The sequence below is a fragment of the Saccopteryx leptura genome, chromosome 1, assembly GCF_036850995.1.
Source record: "Saccopteryx leptura isolate mSacLep1 chromosome 1, mSacLep1_pri_phased_curated, whole genome shotgun sequence".
Classification (NCBI taxonomy): domain Eukaryota; kingdom Metazoa; phylum Chordata; class Mammalia; order Chiroptera; family Emballonuridae; genus Saccopteryx; species Saccopteryx leptura.
In genome coordinates, this window is record NC_089503.1 from 162,130,467 (window position 1) to 162,144,564 (window position 14,098).

Here is a 14,098-nt window from a genome sequence, read left to right on the forward strand (position 1 = left end):
CAGACTGCGGCTTTCGGTTCCCAGAGAGAAGGGGAATCCCAGAACTAAGCAGCAATCTCTCTCCCAAGACATCGTTTCCACCCAGCCCGCTGGGGACTGTGACTGCTTAGCGGGTTTTGCGTTGGCCCAGAAGCTGCTGAGGGGTGCTCTCACCTTTGGGGAGTGCTTCACCCTGGCCTCCTCTCAGTCGGGGTGGGAGCCCCAGCTCAGGGCCAAGAATAGTAGCGATCACTGAGGAGGAAGGCGCCCTGGCTCACTATGAGGTGAGATTCTGGGAGAAATAAGCTCCTGGGGAAGGTGAGCCTCCTATCCCAACACCTTTTGCTCTTTGGGAATAAAAATAATGTTCCCGGGATGAGCACCCCAGGATAAAGGGGAGGTAAGGAGTATCTAGTCTGCCTCTGGCCATGAGTCCTTGGGTGTCAGCCTCGGTTGCTCCGGCAGTCTGGGGCCACACAACTTGAGGACACTTGCATGTTTCACAGAAGCTTGCAGAGAGCTCGCATTCGGGGGGAGGGGCAAGCTCACGCTGTGCCTTAGGGGCTGAGATGGACTTGAAGGGGAGTCTCAGGACAGCTCCCCATACCACTCTGCCTCATCCTCTGTTCAGATCTGTCACTTCCTTCGATGAGCTACAGTTTATAGTCTCCTTGGCCAGCAGGTCCCCTGTGCCACCAAAGACAACCAGTGGGCAGGTATGATGACCAGGAAAGCAAGTATCAATAAAAAAGCAGGCAGTGCCAGGCCCTGCCCCAGGATGAGGAAGGGCAGGAGAACTGGCCCTGGCAGCCAAGGGGTCTGCTTCTTGAGCTCGGAGCTGAGTTACCAAGGAGTTTCCTACCCTGGGGAGGTCCCGTACATACCCCTGCTGGGGGAACCCACCCTGCCCCTCTGGGCCTCCCTTGCCAGGCACAGAACCTGAGGGGCAGGCAGCTGGCTGAAGCTGTGGTTCAGGCCCTTTACTTGGATGGCTTCCGGGGCACCTTCTGAGGTCAGAATCTGTGCTTCCCTGTCACAAATGCCATTGAAGATGCCCTGGCTGAGGCAGCTATACCTCTCACCATGTGGTCTTGCTGCTCAGGAGCCTGCTCCCCTGCCCTGCTGAACCTCAGGCTCCTTCCCTGGGGCCGTGCAGAGGCCACAGCTCTGAGCTTGGCTATATGGGCATGCAGGTGGTGATGCAGTTGTGTGCGGTGAGGGCTGGGGTCCCCACCATGTCAGACACGGGGCAGCACACACAGCCCCTGAAGGAAAGTGCTCAGTAGCCCAGCCCAGCTCCCTTCCCCATGTCTCCTTGTCAGAGGCCACCACCCAGGACCCGCAGGGTGACACCACTGCAGGAAGCAATGACAGCACGAGCTACACCCTCCGCCTAGTCCAGCTCCAGACCTCCCTCAGGAACCCCGCAGTGTCTCCCTTCCCAACCGACCACGCTACCTCTCCCTCCCTGAGGCACACGGGCTTCCCCTGTGGCATCTGCTCATCCACCGGGAGGCTCACTGGGCCCCCCTCCCCATCTGGGTTCCTCTTTCCCAGGCTTAGGGGCTCTGAGCTTACAGAAGGGGAGACTAGCCTGGCCTCCGTCAGGCCCGGGGAGTCCCAAAGGGAGGCCAGCATCCTCAAACCCAGCTTCCGTGGGCTTCACCAAAGGGGGCTGACCGCCGTCCTGACATGAAGTCACTGTCATCTAGACCTGTTGATTCAGCTTCATGTTGAGAGGAGCTCTTCCTGTTTCCTAAAGGCCAGCAGGAAGGTGAGGGGGGGCCCGGGTGGGGGAGGGGTCTGCACAGGGCCACAGTACAGACCCCTGACCCACTCCCAGGCTAGAAATGAGACACCATGTTATGTCACAAGCCCTCCCTGCGTCCCAGGGCCACAGTCTCTGCAGGCACTCAGATGGCCTTCCAGACTCACCACTGTCCTCTGCTCCCAGGGAGCTCACGGCCCTGGAGGAACCCTTCCCGTCACTGCATCAGCCCCTGTCTCCCTCATCTCTCCTGGGACACTCAGCCCTCAGCCCAGAGGAGACAGAGGCTCCTGCAGGACTGGCTTGCCACGGGCAGGCAGTGGGAGAGATGCGCATGGATGACATGCCTTGTATTCGCAGAGTCCCAGTGCACCTGAGGGGGTTCATCCATAGAGTCACTGAGGTCTGAACTCTGTGACTTGGCCTAGTGTTTTGTGACATGAGGCTGAGGTGTAAAGAAGGAGCTACCTGTTGGCCTCACTGAAATCTGAACCAGCTGAACAGATGCAACTGGTCCCAAGGTCAGCACGCGGCTAAAGGCAAAGAAAGTGGGGACATAGCCAGAGCCTCAGGGATACGTGACATTTCCCCATTGGCCGTGGGGCCAAGCATTCTCCGGTCCCTGACTACTGCCCACCCCACCACATAAAAGTCTTTGAAAGCCCGGGCTGTGAGCTTTCCAGGGCAGCCACCCCTCCACCCTGCCCCCTGGGCCACCTTTCCCCCCACCGGGACAGTCTCAGCTGGGCTGACTCAGGGTCCTGCAGTTGGTCACATTCACTTATAGCTACAGACTCAGAGTACTTGGGTCTCAGGGCCCACACCCTGCCTAGCAGGACACTGAATCACCTGGCAGCGGCCACTGCGCTGAGGCGAGGCCCTACACCACCACTCCCTAACAAGGACAGCCAGGGGAGAGAGGCAGCCACACGCCCTGTGGCTCTGCCCCAGGGAGGGCGGAGACTGCGGCTGGAGACCCTAATAAATTACCCTTGTGTTTATTTTTAAACTGTGGTATATTCCCCCTATGTTAAAGCATGCAAGAAAGTATTATTTTAATTTAATGAATTACTACATAGTGGAAACTACCACCCAGGACAGGAAATGAGACCTCATTACTGCTCCAGAACCTGCCCAGAGCCAACCACAATCCTGGCTTTCTTTGTGCTCTCACCTCCTGGAGACCCCCACCCCCCATGAAGCAGAGAGCCTACATTGTCTGTGTTTGCATCTCATGTGGACAGGTAACACCATTCTGCTTAATTGGTGCGGACACCTCACGCTTCCTGACACAGTCCACGACGGAGGGACAGCTCCTTTCCCCACACTTGGCTGTTGCTAACAATCCTGCAGGGGGTGTTTTCAGGCATATCTGTCTCCTGGGTCACACGTGTGAGAGCTTGTGGGCTGGCGCTGTGGGATCCTGCCGTGCACATGTTCTCACTGGACTAGGTCCCGTCCCACTAATTGCAAAGGGATTCTCCCCACCCCACAGCCCAGCAGCGTGAGGGCACCTGTGGCCACCCTTTTCCCAGACACAGTGTTTTCCATTCCATTCAACGGTCACCGCTCTGAGCATTTTAGTGGATGAATGGATGGATGACTAGAAATCTGTATCTGCCTCCCTCCACTGCAAATGCCCGTGCTGAGCCCTGTCCCGGAGAACCTAGAGAGTGCCTCGGCGGTCCCCTCCCCCCATCTCTCTCTTGTTTCAAGTGTTTGGATGGAACAGACCCATGACACCCCTCCTATTCTCCAACCTTTTTCAGTCGCCACCTTCAGAACCACCTCGGCCTTAGAACCACCTCCGGAACCAGCCAACACTGTTTTTTCAGCTTAACTCTTTATTGCTGAACAACCATGAGCTCCCAAATTCGTCAGAATTATTCCACCAAGGCAGCAGCCCCATCAGCCGCCTGCACAACCTGCACCTGCAGCCCTCCCACGCCCAACTCTCTCTGGGCTTCTGTTTCTACCCAGCGACAGGGCCTGGAGGGCACAAGCCACTTCCTCCTCTATTCGCCTGAGGAGATACGTGAGGACGCCCAGCATCTCTTGCAGACGCAGAACCAGCGTGGTGGCCGTGTCCTCTTCTAGGACATGCTGAGGCCTTCCCAACATGAGCGGATCTGTAGGTCCGAGTTCGGTCCACATGGACCCTCAGCTCCGTGACTTCCAGGAGAACCACTTCCTGGATGAGGAGGTTAGGATGGGCCGCCCCTGGCCGAGATCAAGATCCGCAGGCTGCCCAGCCCCTAGGAGGTGCCGGACTAATGTCTCTTCAAATGGCTCGTCCTCACACACATCGAGGAGCCTGGGAACCCAGAGGACTTTGAGGGACCCTCTGCGTCCCCCATGTCTGGCTGCTGCCTGAGTCTCTCCCTGCCTCCGCTAAGAATCCTTTCAACCTCCCTGGAGCCCTCTCTCTGCCCTGGACCAAATGGAAAAAGAAAGCTTTTTGCAGGAGAAAAAAAATGTTTAGAAGTTTCAGAGTGCTGGCTTCCTCTGGGTTCTCTTCTACATCTGCCTTCTCTTTCTCCCACCCCAAGGGCTAGGGTCTGTTGTTGTGTGCTTTTCAACAGGTGAGGAAATGGAGGCCCAGAGCCCCTTGCCAGCATCTCACAAAGAGGAAGTAACCAAGGGGGGCTTCAGGCCCCCTTCCTGAGGTCCCACGGTGGAAAGACCTTCCAGGTCCCGCCTTGGCATCCCGATTCCCCTTCTCCAGGGCCCTCAACCTCAGACAGCCCAAGGGAGACCCCTCTCCCTGGAATGTGAGGATCAGGGTCAAAGCTACCCAGGGTAGGTTATTTGAGGCTGTTTGGGCCCCAGCCCCAGGCTGAGGAGCCCTGGGCACATGTGACCCCTTAGAGGCCAACATGGCCTGATCTGGGTTCATCTTCCAGATGGAAGCTCTCGTCCCCACTGCCCTGACCCCTGGCACAAGCACCTGGCCGTGTCCCATCTCACCCATCTGTGCCTTCCTCCCATCTGGGCAACAGCACCCTGGTCACTGAGAGCCAAGCAGGGTGATGGACGACTCGGTGCACTCCTCAGGGGACCCTGCGGTTCCTCCCCCAGAGCTATTCCTGGTCTAGGCGCCTCCCCGCCTTCAGGCCCCCCCACCTGACCTGACCCCACAGCTGGGAAACATTTGGCTGGGGGTGGGGCGGCCCCTGCCTATATAAGCCTGGACCTGGGTGTCCCGAGCACCCTGGAGGCCCAGACCCTCCACTGCTGACCTCTGCACAACCCAGCCTGACCTCCAGCCAGCCCAGCAATGACAGGAAAAGACACTTCGGAGGCCCCTGCCTCTGGTCCGGAGGACAGTGCCTCTGAGCTGGCTAAGGTGCCCACAGAGCCCTTGGAAGAAGTGGCAGCATCGGAGACCACGGGGGCAGAGCAGGCTCCTGTGGAAACCCCTCAGGCACCTGCCCCCACAGCCACGAAGCCTGCGCCTTGGAGTGAAGGTGACCACAGGTGGGCAGGTGGAGGGGGGGGGCAGGCACGGCCGGAGGATGGGGGGCTCGACCACACATGTCTTCCTCTCCCTCCTTCTCCCACAGATCTACCCAGTGCCCCGCTGCTGCTGTCCGTGGAGGGTGTGAGTGAGACCTCAGTGACTGTGACCTGGGAGCCCCCAGAGAGACTGGGGAGGCTGGGGCTTCAGGGCTACATTCTGGAGCTGCGCAGGGAGGGAGGTGAGCTCTTGCGAAAGCCCTGCACGCACCCAGGGAGGTGGGCTTGGAACCAGCAGGGAAAGCCCTCTGTTTGTCAGCAGGAAACCCTGCTGTTTGTCAGTCCAGGAGGACACAGAGGAAGGAGTGAAAGCAGGGGGAGGTTCCTACAGCCTCAGAAGGCACTTGTCCCCCATCCAGCTCTGGAGAGCCCCTGAGTGACAGAACAAAAGATGGGGATGCTGGTCACTACTCTGTGGAGAAGTGAGGGGTGTACCTCTCAGGAGGTCCTGCTAGCGGAGGGCAAGCAGGAGGCAAGAGGAGAGGAGCTGGGAGTGGAGGGGAGGGTTAGAGACAGGAGGAGAATGGGGACACATCCTGCTGTTCCTTCCACGGCAGCCAAGTTCAGCCTCACCTCTGCCTCTGACCCTGTCTTACTATGTGACCTGGCAAATGTGTCCACCCTCCCCAAGTGTCAGTCAACCCACCTCTGGCCACCAATCCAGGACTCTAACATCAAGTGTCTTTAATGCCATTTGAAAATGAGAGGTCAGGGCAAGGGAGGAAGAAAGACACAGGCCCAGAGAGGGGTCCGTTTATCCAGATTGCCCACAGCAGGGGAAGCACACAGAGAAGGTGCCCGTGGCCACAGCGCCAGGACCTTGCATCCTCTCCTCCCCAAGCCTCAGAGTGGGTGCCTGTGAATGAGCGGCCCATGATGGTGACCCAGCAGACCCTGCGGAACCTGGTGGTGGGTGACAAGTTCTTCCTACGCGTGGCTGCCGTGAGTTCTGCAGGCGCCGGCCCACCTGCTGTGCTGGACCAGCCTGTCCACATCCACGAGAACATTGGTAAGGCTCTACCTCCTGCTACCCAGCCCTTCCCAGGAACCTTATTTGACAGATGGAGAAACTGAGGCCAGTGGGCAGAGGGAACAAGGCGGTTGCTTCTCCCATCCTCCACCAAACGTGCACAAGCCACATGCCATCATCATCTTGCCTTGAGAAAGTTTCAGGACCCTCAGCAGCAAGGGACCTCTGGAGGTCCCAGCAGACACTTCCCTGAGTGGTCCATCCCCCAAACGTTGGGGGAGGGTTTCCTGACCCCCAAAAAACGAAGCTTGAGCTCCCTAGGCCACCTGCCTCCAGGCCCCTGTGATAAGAGTCGCTGGTCCTTCCTCCTGTCTTCTCCCTCCAGTGGCCGTGACAGCTGCTTCTGCTCATCTGAGCTCATTTCCGGGGGTTTGGGTTCTGGATCTCCCAGCGGTTTCAGAACAGAGAGAAGCCCTCCGATCATGTCTCTGGCGGGACAAAGGCACAGGCCCTCAAAAGGCCCACAAAAGCTTCTCCATCCCCAGAGGGCAGCACTGCCCTGGGGACCTATGTCCCTTGCTGAGATTTCTATTTGCAAGGCTCATCGGCTGCAAACCTGCCTCTACCCCTCCCAGAACCGGTCAGATTTCAGTCTGTTAATGGCAGTGAGTCATTTGCTCTGATCCAAGGTCTCTGGGGACAGCCAGGGCTCCAGCAAAGAGAGAACAGGCCCACAGGTGACCTGAGGCCTTCTTCACCTTAGTCCTCGCCCGCTCCTCGACCCCCAGGGGGGCCTCACCATGCTGAGTAAGGCCTCCAGAAATAGGGTTCTCACAGCCACAGGAGGATCAACTTTGGACTCAAGGAAATATATCTCAGCCCCAGGGCATGAGAGACGTGAGACCCAGAAGGAACTTGGGATCATGGGCAGTAACAGTTGGTCCAAGGGGCTCTGGGACTGTCCAGAGGAGCCCTGGCCTCCGTAGCAGTGCCTCCCAGAGCCCGACTCCCACACAGGACCATTCATGCCTGAATGGGAGCAGGGAGTCTTCTCTGTGGTTTTCAAAACCTGAGGATGCTCCCAGCTTTTGACTGTGGGTGGGACATGGTCACACCTGGCAGCCACAGCGCAGACATGAAGACTTCCTGGGGGGGGGGGGGGGGAACTGGACCTTCCCTGGGGCACCAAGGAGCTCAGATTCTGAGAGGCAGCAAGGGCCCGCCTCTCCCCTGAAGCCCAACGATGACAGACTCAGTGCCCACTGCTCCATTGGAATCCCTTTGGCAGCAGAGAAGGGGATTTCCTGGAGAGAAGAGGGGAGACTGAACCAACAGGGATCAGCCAGGCCCTCCTGGTGGGCAGGGCAGGGTGGGGGCCTGTCCAGGTTCCTCGGCTGCTCAGCTGTCCCTCTTTGGCCACCTGCAGCTGCCAAGCATTCCACCCCGAGGCTCCCAGAGCCAAGTGCCTACACAGATAATCCTCAGAGACACAGTGTTCCTTCTCACTGTCTCCTCCCCTCCACCCTGTGAGCCACCAACTGCAGCCACCTGTTTGCCACTGAGAAGCCCCAGCCACCACCACTCCCAGCCCTGCCCAAAGGCAAGTGGCCGTGGCTGCTGCTGCTGCTTTCTGCAGCCTGGCAGCTCCATGGTGGCACCAGGTTAAGAGACAGGAAGGTGGTCTGCTAGCCTGTCACAGACCTGACAGCAAATTTCGGGAAGATGTTCCCAACTGTGGGACTGAGAGGTAGTGGGAGAGGTGACAGAGAAAAAGGAATAGAGTGCTCTGGTGTGTTCTAGGGAGGGAAAAACCTAACCCTCCCCTGTGACCTAAAGACACACTGCTGGGCACTTGGGTATCCCAGAGGCTTCTGGGAAGGTCTGGGGCTGCTATAGGTGAAGGGGCTGGATGAGGAAGCCACATCTTTGCCCCCTTTCTGGGAGTGCAGGCTGGTAGGTGCAAACCCCCAACATCTGGAGCCCAGGAATCTGTGGTTGAAGCTAATCCCAGCCTGGCAGACCCAGGAGCCTAGGGAATGACAGGTGCTCACCTGTTCATGCCACAGAGGCCCTGCCCTCCTGGAATCCCTCTGTCTCTCAGTTCCCCCAAGGGCCTCAGGGGTTTGGGCCCCTGGACCTCATGAGCAAGCTTCGCCCATACACAAGGAGGTAGCCACAAAACACACCCAGGAGATCTGCCTAGCCAGCTACCCTCACCCATCAGCAACCCCGCTGATATGCTGAGCTTAGACTCTTGCTCTGGTGCAGAGGCCCCCAAGATCCGAGTGCCCCGTCACCTCCGTCAAACCTACCTCCGCCAGGTAGGAGAGGCAGTCAACCTTCAGATTCCCTTCCAGGTGTGTATGTCTCCTGCCCCGAGAACAAGCATGGGTGGAAATCAGGGTCCCACCTGCAGGGAAAGGAACAGCCCAGGAACTGTCAGGATCCCTGTTGGGTCGACCTGGGACCTGCCCAGTGGCCCCATCCTCCCTCTGTTCATCCCAGGGCTGGCTGGACACCTGCAGGGTGAGGCTCTGGGCAGCACCTGAGGTTCCAGCCTCTGCTGTCCCTCCTGGGAAGGGCTGATGGGGGCGGCTCCCCAGACACAGCTCCAGAGACCCCAGAATTGGGTGGGTGTGGGGTGCTGGCCCCTCCTGCACATACCCTGAGGGTTCCTCCCTCCCAGGGGAATCCTAAGCCCCAGGCCTCATGGACCCACAATGGCCACGCCCTGGACAGCCAGAGGGTGAACGTGCGGAACGGAGACCGAGACTCCATCCTCTTCATCCGCTCGGTCCAGCGCTCAGACTCAGGCTGCTATGAGCTCACTGTACGGCTAGAAGGCATGGAGGCCCGGGCATCCATCAACATACTGGTCATCGGTATGCGGCCAGGGCAGGCAGGAAGCTCTGCCAGTGACCCAGAGCTGATGCTCGTGGTCCGGCCAGGGGGGCAGGTCCTTGCGTGTGGGGGTTTTATGATGAGCCCGGCCCTCCACCTCGCTCCCCCTGACACTCTGGTCCTGCAGAGAAACCAGGACCGCCCAGCAGCATTAAGCTACTGGATGTCTGGGGCTGCAATGCTGCCCTTGAGTGGACACCACCCCAGGACACAGGCAACACAGAGCTTTTGGGCTACACAGTGCAAAAGGCGGACAAGAAGACAGGGGTAAGCTGTTGGAGCAGAGTTCTGGGGGGAAGGGCGAGTGTGGGGGGGAGTAGCCAAGGTGAACTGAGAGGCCTGGCCCACAGAGAGTCTGAGTTTTAGTCTGCCTCCCGCAGCTTTTGCAACAAACAGCCCTTCCATCTCTGAGCCTGTTTCCTCCTAAAGACCACACGGGGTAGGGGCATTCCTTGATGCCCTCCAGGGCCCTGGTGGCACTTCTGGGATGTTCATGCATGTGTGAATCATCTGAGCATCTTGCTAAAATGCAGAGTGATTCAGTAGATTCAGGGTGAGAGCTGAAATCTAAGAAGCTCCCAAACTGCCTCTGCTGGTCCTGGGACCACACTTTGAGTGTAAGACTCTTGAATTCCCTGAGGACCCCACAGAGATCACCTGAATGACCCTGAGACCCTTTCTCCCAGTTGAAAGTCCCCCTGGCCCAAGACTAGATGCCTCAGCCTCCCAGGGGAGGAGCAGGGTAAGCAAGGAGGCGAGGGTGGGGTGACAGCTGAGAGGACAGAGCCGGGTCCCCACAGCAATGGTTCACCGTGCTGGAGCGCTACCACCCGAACACCTGCACCATCTCTGACCTCATCGTGGGCAACTCGTACTCCTTCCGGGTCTTTTCGGAAAACCTGTGTGGACTCAGCGACTCAGCCACCATCACCAAGGAGCTTGCCCACATCCAGAAAATGCAGAAGGCAGGTGGGTCAGGTCCTGGACCAGGAGGCTGGCATTCACATCTCAACCTCCAGCTTCTCCATGGTGTCCCAGCTGCCCCCCATGAGGGCTTCTCATGGACGCCACTCACCAAAAGTGCTGTCCTGTCCTCATCCATGCACAGCTGTGCACAGGCTCACACACACACACACACTCACGCACACACACCCATGCACAACTAGGTGCACACACACAACCACAAAGACGTGTATGTAGTACACTGATTTAAGAAACACATCAGAGCAGTACCATGCAAATAACAAGTGCCCCTTGATGACTGTGTGTGTTTATTTTAAAGATGCTGTGTGGCTATAGACATCATAACAGTCATTGGGTCTCACGTGTAGTGTCCCAGGGAAACCAGTCTGAAGGACAGTATGGATAGTGGACTCTGGGAAGTTTGCTGATAACACAAACCTCCCAACCCTAACATAATACTACACAGATGGACAAGAGAGAGCCAGGTATTGACTGTCTCCACAAGGGGCATGACCCTACACATCCAGTGCGGAATCCCAAACCTTTCTGGTCACCCTGAGTGCTCCAGAGCCCTCCCCCACACAGAATCTGTGTGGGCACCAGAAGGCTCACAGTTTTTAACAGCAGCCTAAGCCTCACAAAATTAGGAAGAAATGTTTATTTAAAAAAGGAAAGCCAGTCAGACAGATCTCCAAAGACAAACAGAAATGAAATGGAGTGTCTCCAGCTGCTGGCCTCCACCCTCAGCCAAGATGTCTCATCCTCCTGTTCTCCTGCCCTCTCGCTGCACCCTCTCTGATCCTCCCAGGCCTCAATTTCCCTCTGCCTCTTTGAGACATTTCTTTCTCTGAGTTCCCACATACTTAGTGGCCATGCCTGGCTTCCCAAAGACTCTAGGAGCCTGGGGTCTGCCACAGGACTCCCAAGGGGGCGAGATGCTCTCCCATCCTCTAGACACATCTTCCGCTGGCCATCATCACTGTCAGACAGCCGCTGTCAGGAGACACCCCCCCCCCCATGGAAGCTACAGGCATTATTTTAGGAAAAGGGCTGAGGTCAGTCCTGAGAGGTCTCCTTCTGCGACCTCAGATTCACCCCATTTTCTCCCCTGAACCCAGATGTTGAGGTCAAAACTAAAGGATTTGTTCAGAGGGACCTCTCAGAAGCCCCCTCGTTCACCCAGCCCCTGGCTGACCACACCACCACCCCTGGCTACAGCACCCAGCTTTCCTGCAGTGTCCGAGCATCACCCAGGGTGAGGAGCAGGGCCTGCTGTGCGGGGGTGGGGGGGCAGGGGGGCTGAGGAGGGCCCTGGAGCCTTCTGTGCCAGCCAGCCAGCTTCCCAGCCTCCCTGTGACTGTGCTCCTCCAGCCCAAGATCATCTGGATGAAAAACAACATGAACATCCTGGGGGACCCCAAATATCGCGCCTTCTCTGAGCAAGGCGTCTGCACCCTGGAGATCCGGAAACCCAGCCCCTTTGACTCCGGGGTCTACACCTGCAAAGCCATCAATAACCTGGGGGAGGCGTCTGTGGACTGCCGGCTAGATGTCAAAGGTGAGGGTTTGAGGAGGGTCTGTCCTTAGGGACCAGGACCTGATCTGGGGGAGGACAGGAGGTGCCACCTCTTCTGCTGGACTCAAGGCAGAGCTAAGGGGACTGAGTTTATAGTTAGACTTCCCACCCTCGGGAGGTGGCCTCATGGGGACAGAGCAGTGGAGGTCAGCCTTGAGCCTCACTGGTTCCTCCACCCTCACTTGGTCCCCCACAGCCCTCCCACCCCCAGCTCTAACCTGTGGGTCGCTTCTATCCACAGCCACACACTGAAGAGCAGTGGAGGGCATGAGGAAGGTAATGGCGGACCTGCTCCCTGGGCGGGGGCAGGGCAGGGGTGGGTGAGAAGGGGAGGTGGCAGTGAGCTCTGGGCACAGGTCTGTGGCTACACACAATCCTGGGGCTGCTCCAGAGACACAGGAACAGCTGGCAGGGGGGCACTGCTGATGAGGTCTGGAGGGCAGTGATGCGGTAGGTGGTCTAGTCCTGGCTCTGAGTGACCTTAGGCCGGGGCTTTTTCTTGGACTGTTTCTCATGAGAAAAGTGGGGACAACAACTCGTGTCTGCCTTGCCTATAAGGTGGTCCTGAGGCTCTGGACAGTGAGGAAGTGGGCGAGCTCAGACCTGGGCCGGGAGAGGCTCCCCTACCCACCCCACTGCCTCAGCCCAGTTCAGCCAACACCCGTGCTCACAAGGCACGCTCTCTGCCAGGTGCTGTGGGCCTGAGGGGTCAGGGCTGCCAGGCCCAAATCAAGCTCCACGGATGACAGCTGACGGCTCTGCTTCCTTGCTGGCACCAGCCTAGCCTCCCTCCCCCTGGGTGCTGGAGCCCAGTACCCAGCAATGGGCCTGGCAGGCCCCAGGACAGGCTTCCCGGGCACAAGGGCACTGGATGGTGCCGGGTTGGCATGCCACTGCACAGAGTTGCAGGCTGGGCAAGAAGCAGTCAAATAAAGGTGTGTGGTTACAGTCAGGCCTCTGACAGTGATCGTCATCGCGAGGGGGAGGCACCCTGTCACTGTGAGGGGGTATTGAATGCGTCACCACGAGAGGATCTCCACAGATGACACCATAGGAAGGTCCAGTGGGTGGGACTCAGGAGTCATGGGGACTTTCCTAACATAAGATTTTTCAGGGTCTTGCGTTCATCTTCACAGCTGGCTACCCACCCATTACGAACAGACACACCCTGCCCTGGAACGCCCCCCACTTCTCAGAGCCACCCGGCTGCAGCCTCCAAGCAGAGGCTGTCTGTCGCCCTAGGGTGTGGAGGTGGATACCCAGCAGTGTCCTATGTGGGTTCACAGTCTTTTATTAGTCAGGTGGCCTCCCTGGGAGTCCAGGCACAACCCATCCCTGAGAGAGGGAGGCCCTGGAATCCAGCTTTGGAGTCGCTATTCACACTCAGAATTCCACTCCCCCCTTCAGCGTCTGAAAAGCGGCTCTGGCCCTGACAGGGGGTGGACTCTTCCCCACGCGCCCTAAAAACCTTGACTGCAGCAGAGCCCATAAAAACTGGGGGAAATGGCAAGGGGCACTGAGGGTACTGAGAGGACAGCAGGATCTTCTCACCCGCCCACACTCTCAGGGGCGTGGCCTCCTCTGCCCTACACCTGCCTGTCATGTCTCATCCCAGCCCACAGTCCGCCATTTCCCTCGTCTGCCCTTCACCAGGCAAGCACAGTGCTCCTAAGAGCTGGCATGTCTCCATCAGGCCCAGAGCAGCTGAGATGGGCCTTCCGTAGAGGAGTCCAGGCCCATCTCCAGGCTGGTGGCCAGGTGACAGGTCGTCAAGCTCAAGGGGTGCTCAGTGCTTCCACCTGGTGGCTGCAGAAGTGCAGGACACCCACACCACCAGTCCACACTTGCTCCTGAGGCTCCCAGCCCCTCCAAAGGCTGCTGCCGAATACAGCGGATGGTTTCTGGACTGGCTCTTTCTGCTTCCCTCTTAAGGACAGTCCTGGGCTGCTCAGAGCCACAAGGGCTGGCACACTGGCACCCAGAATGGCTGGGAGCACCCAGCGTGGGAGGTGGGGACCGAGGTTTCTTCCTTTTGCCCCTCAGTGGCTCTGGACACCTTTCCCTACAGAAGAGTAAGCAAGGCCAAGGCATCGGTTTCTCTCCTTCACTCATCTTGGAGGGGATCCCCTTCTCTCCTTAAGCTTGGTCTCAAGGCGGCAGGGCCACCACCACTGAGACCCTGCCTGCAGGGGCTGAGCTCGCCCTCCCAGCCCATGAGCCTCCTTCGCCTGCAGCTGGAGCTGCCTTTGGTGGTCAGGCAGGTGAGGAGGCTCAAGCCACTTTTCTCTCCCCCTCAGGTTACCCGGTTCCTTCCCCATGGACTGCCCTCAAACCTCCTGCAGGACCCAGAAGCACAGGGCACCCAGACCCAGCCGCTGTGCTGGAGAAGCTCACGGAGATGAGTGGGTCAGTGGGAGGTGACCCT

At 58.3% G+C, this 14,098-nt stretch overlaps 1 protein-coding gene across 4 annotated transcripts; it reads left to right on the forward strand.

Moving 5' to 3' along the window:
• The first annotated feature begins 3,620 nt into the window (after positions 1-3,620).
• Positions 3,621-14,086, forward strand: MYBPH (myosin binding protein H). Of its 4 annotated transcripts, none has more exons than XM_066379179.1 (11): positions 3,621-5,214; positions 5,311-5,445; positions 6,105-6,272; positions 8,502-8,590; positions 8,920-9,115; positions 9,262-9,401; positions 9,935-10,103; positions 11,216-11,352; positions 11,469-11,655; positions 11,915-11,949; positions 13,971-14,086. In XM_066379179.1, exons 1-10 carry the CDS (start codon positions 5,025-5,027, stop codon positions 11,923-11,925), a joined length of 1,422 nt encoding a protein of 473 aa, XP_066235276.1. In that variant the 5' UTR covers positions 3,621-5,024; the 3' UTR covers positions 11,926-11,949; positions 13,971-14,086. The 4 variants fall into 4 exon arrangements, with proteins under 4 accessions (XP_066235276.1, XP_066235268.1, XP_066235259.1 ...); XM_066379171.1 differs by lacking the exon at positions 13,971-14,086 and adding an exon at positions 12,364-12,477; XM_066379162.1 differs by lacking the exons at positions 11,915-11,949; positions 13,971-14,086 and having other exon boundaries at positions 11,469-11,695.
• Positions 14,087-14,098: the final 12 nt, after the last annotated feature.

Coding starts and splice junctions, on each gene's coding strand:
- MYBPH (XM_066379152.1), top strand. CDS start 5,025: ATGACAGGAAAAGACACTTCGGAGGCCCCTGCCTCTGGTCCGGAGGAC. Junction 5,446..6,104: donor GGAGCTGCGCAGGGAGGGAG/GTGAGCTCTTGC, acceptor CTCCTCCCCAAG/CCTCAGAGTGGGTGCCTGTG. Junction 8,591..8,919: donor ACCTTCAGATTCCCTTCCAG/GTGTGTATGTCT, acceptor CCTCCCTCCCAG/GGGAATCCTAAGCCCCAGGC.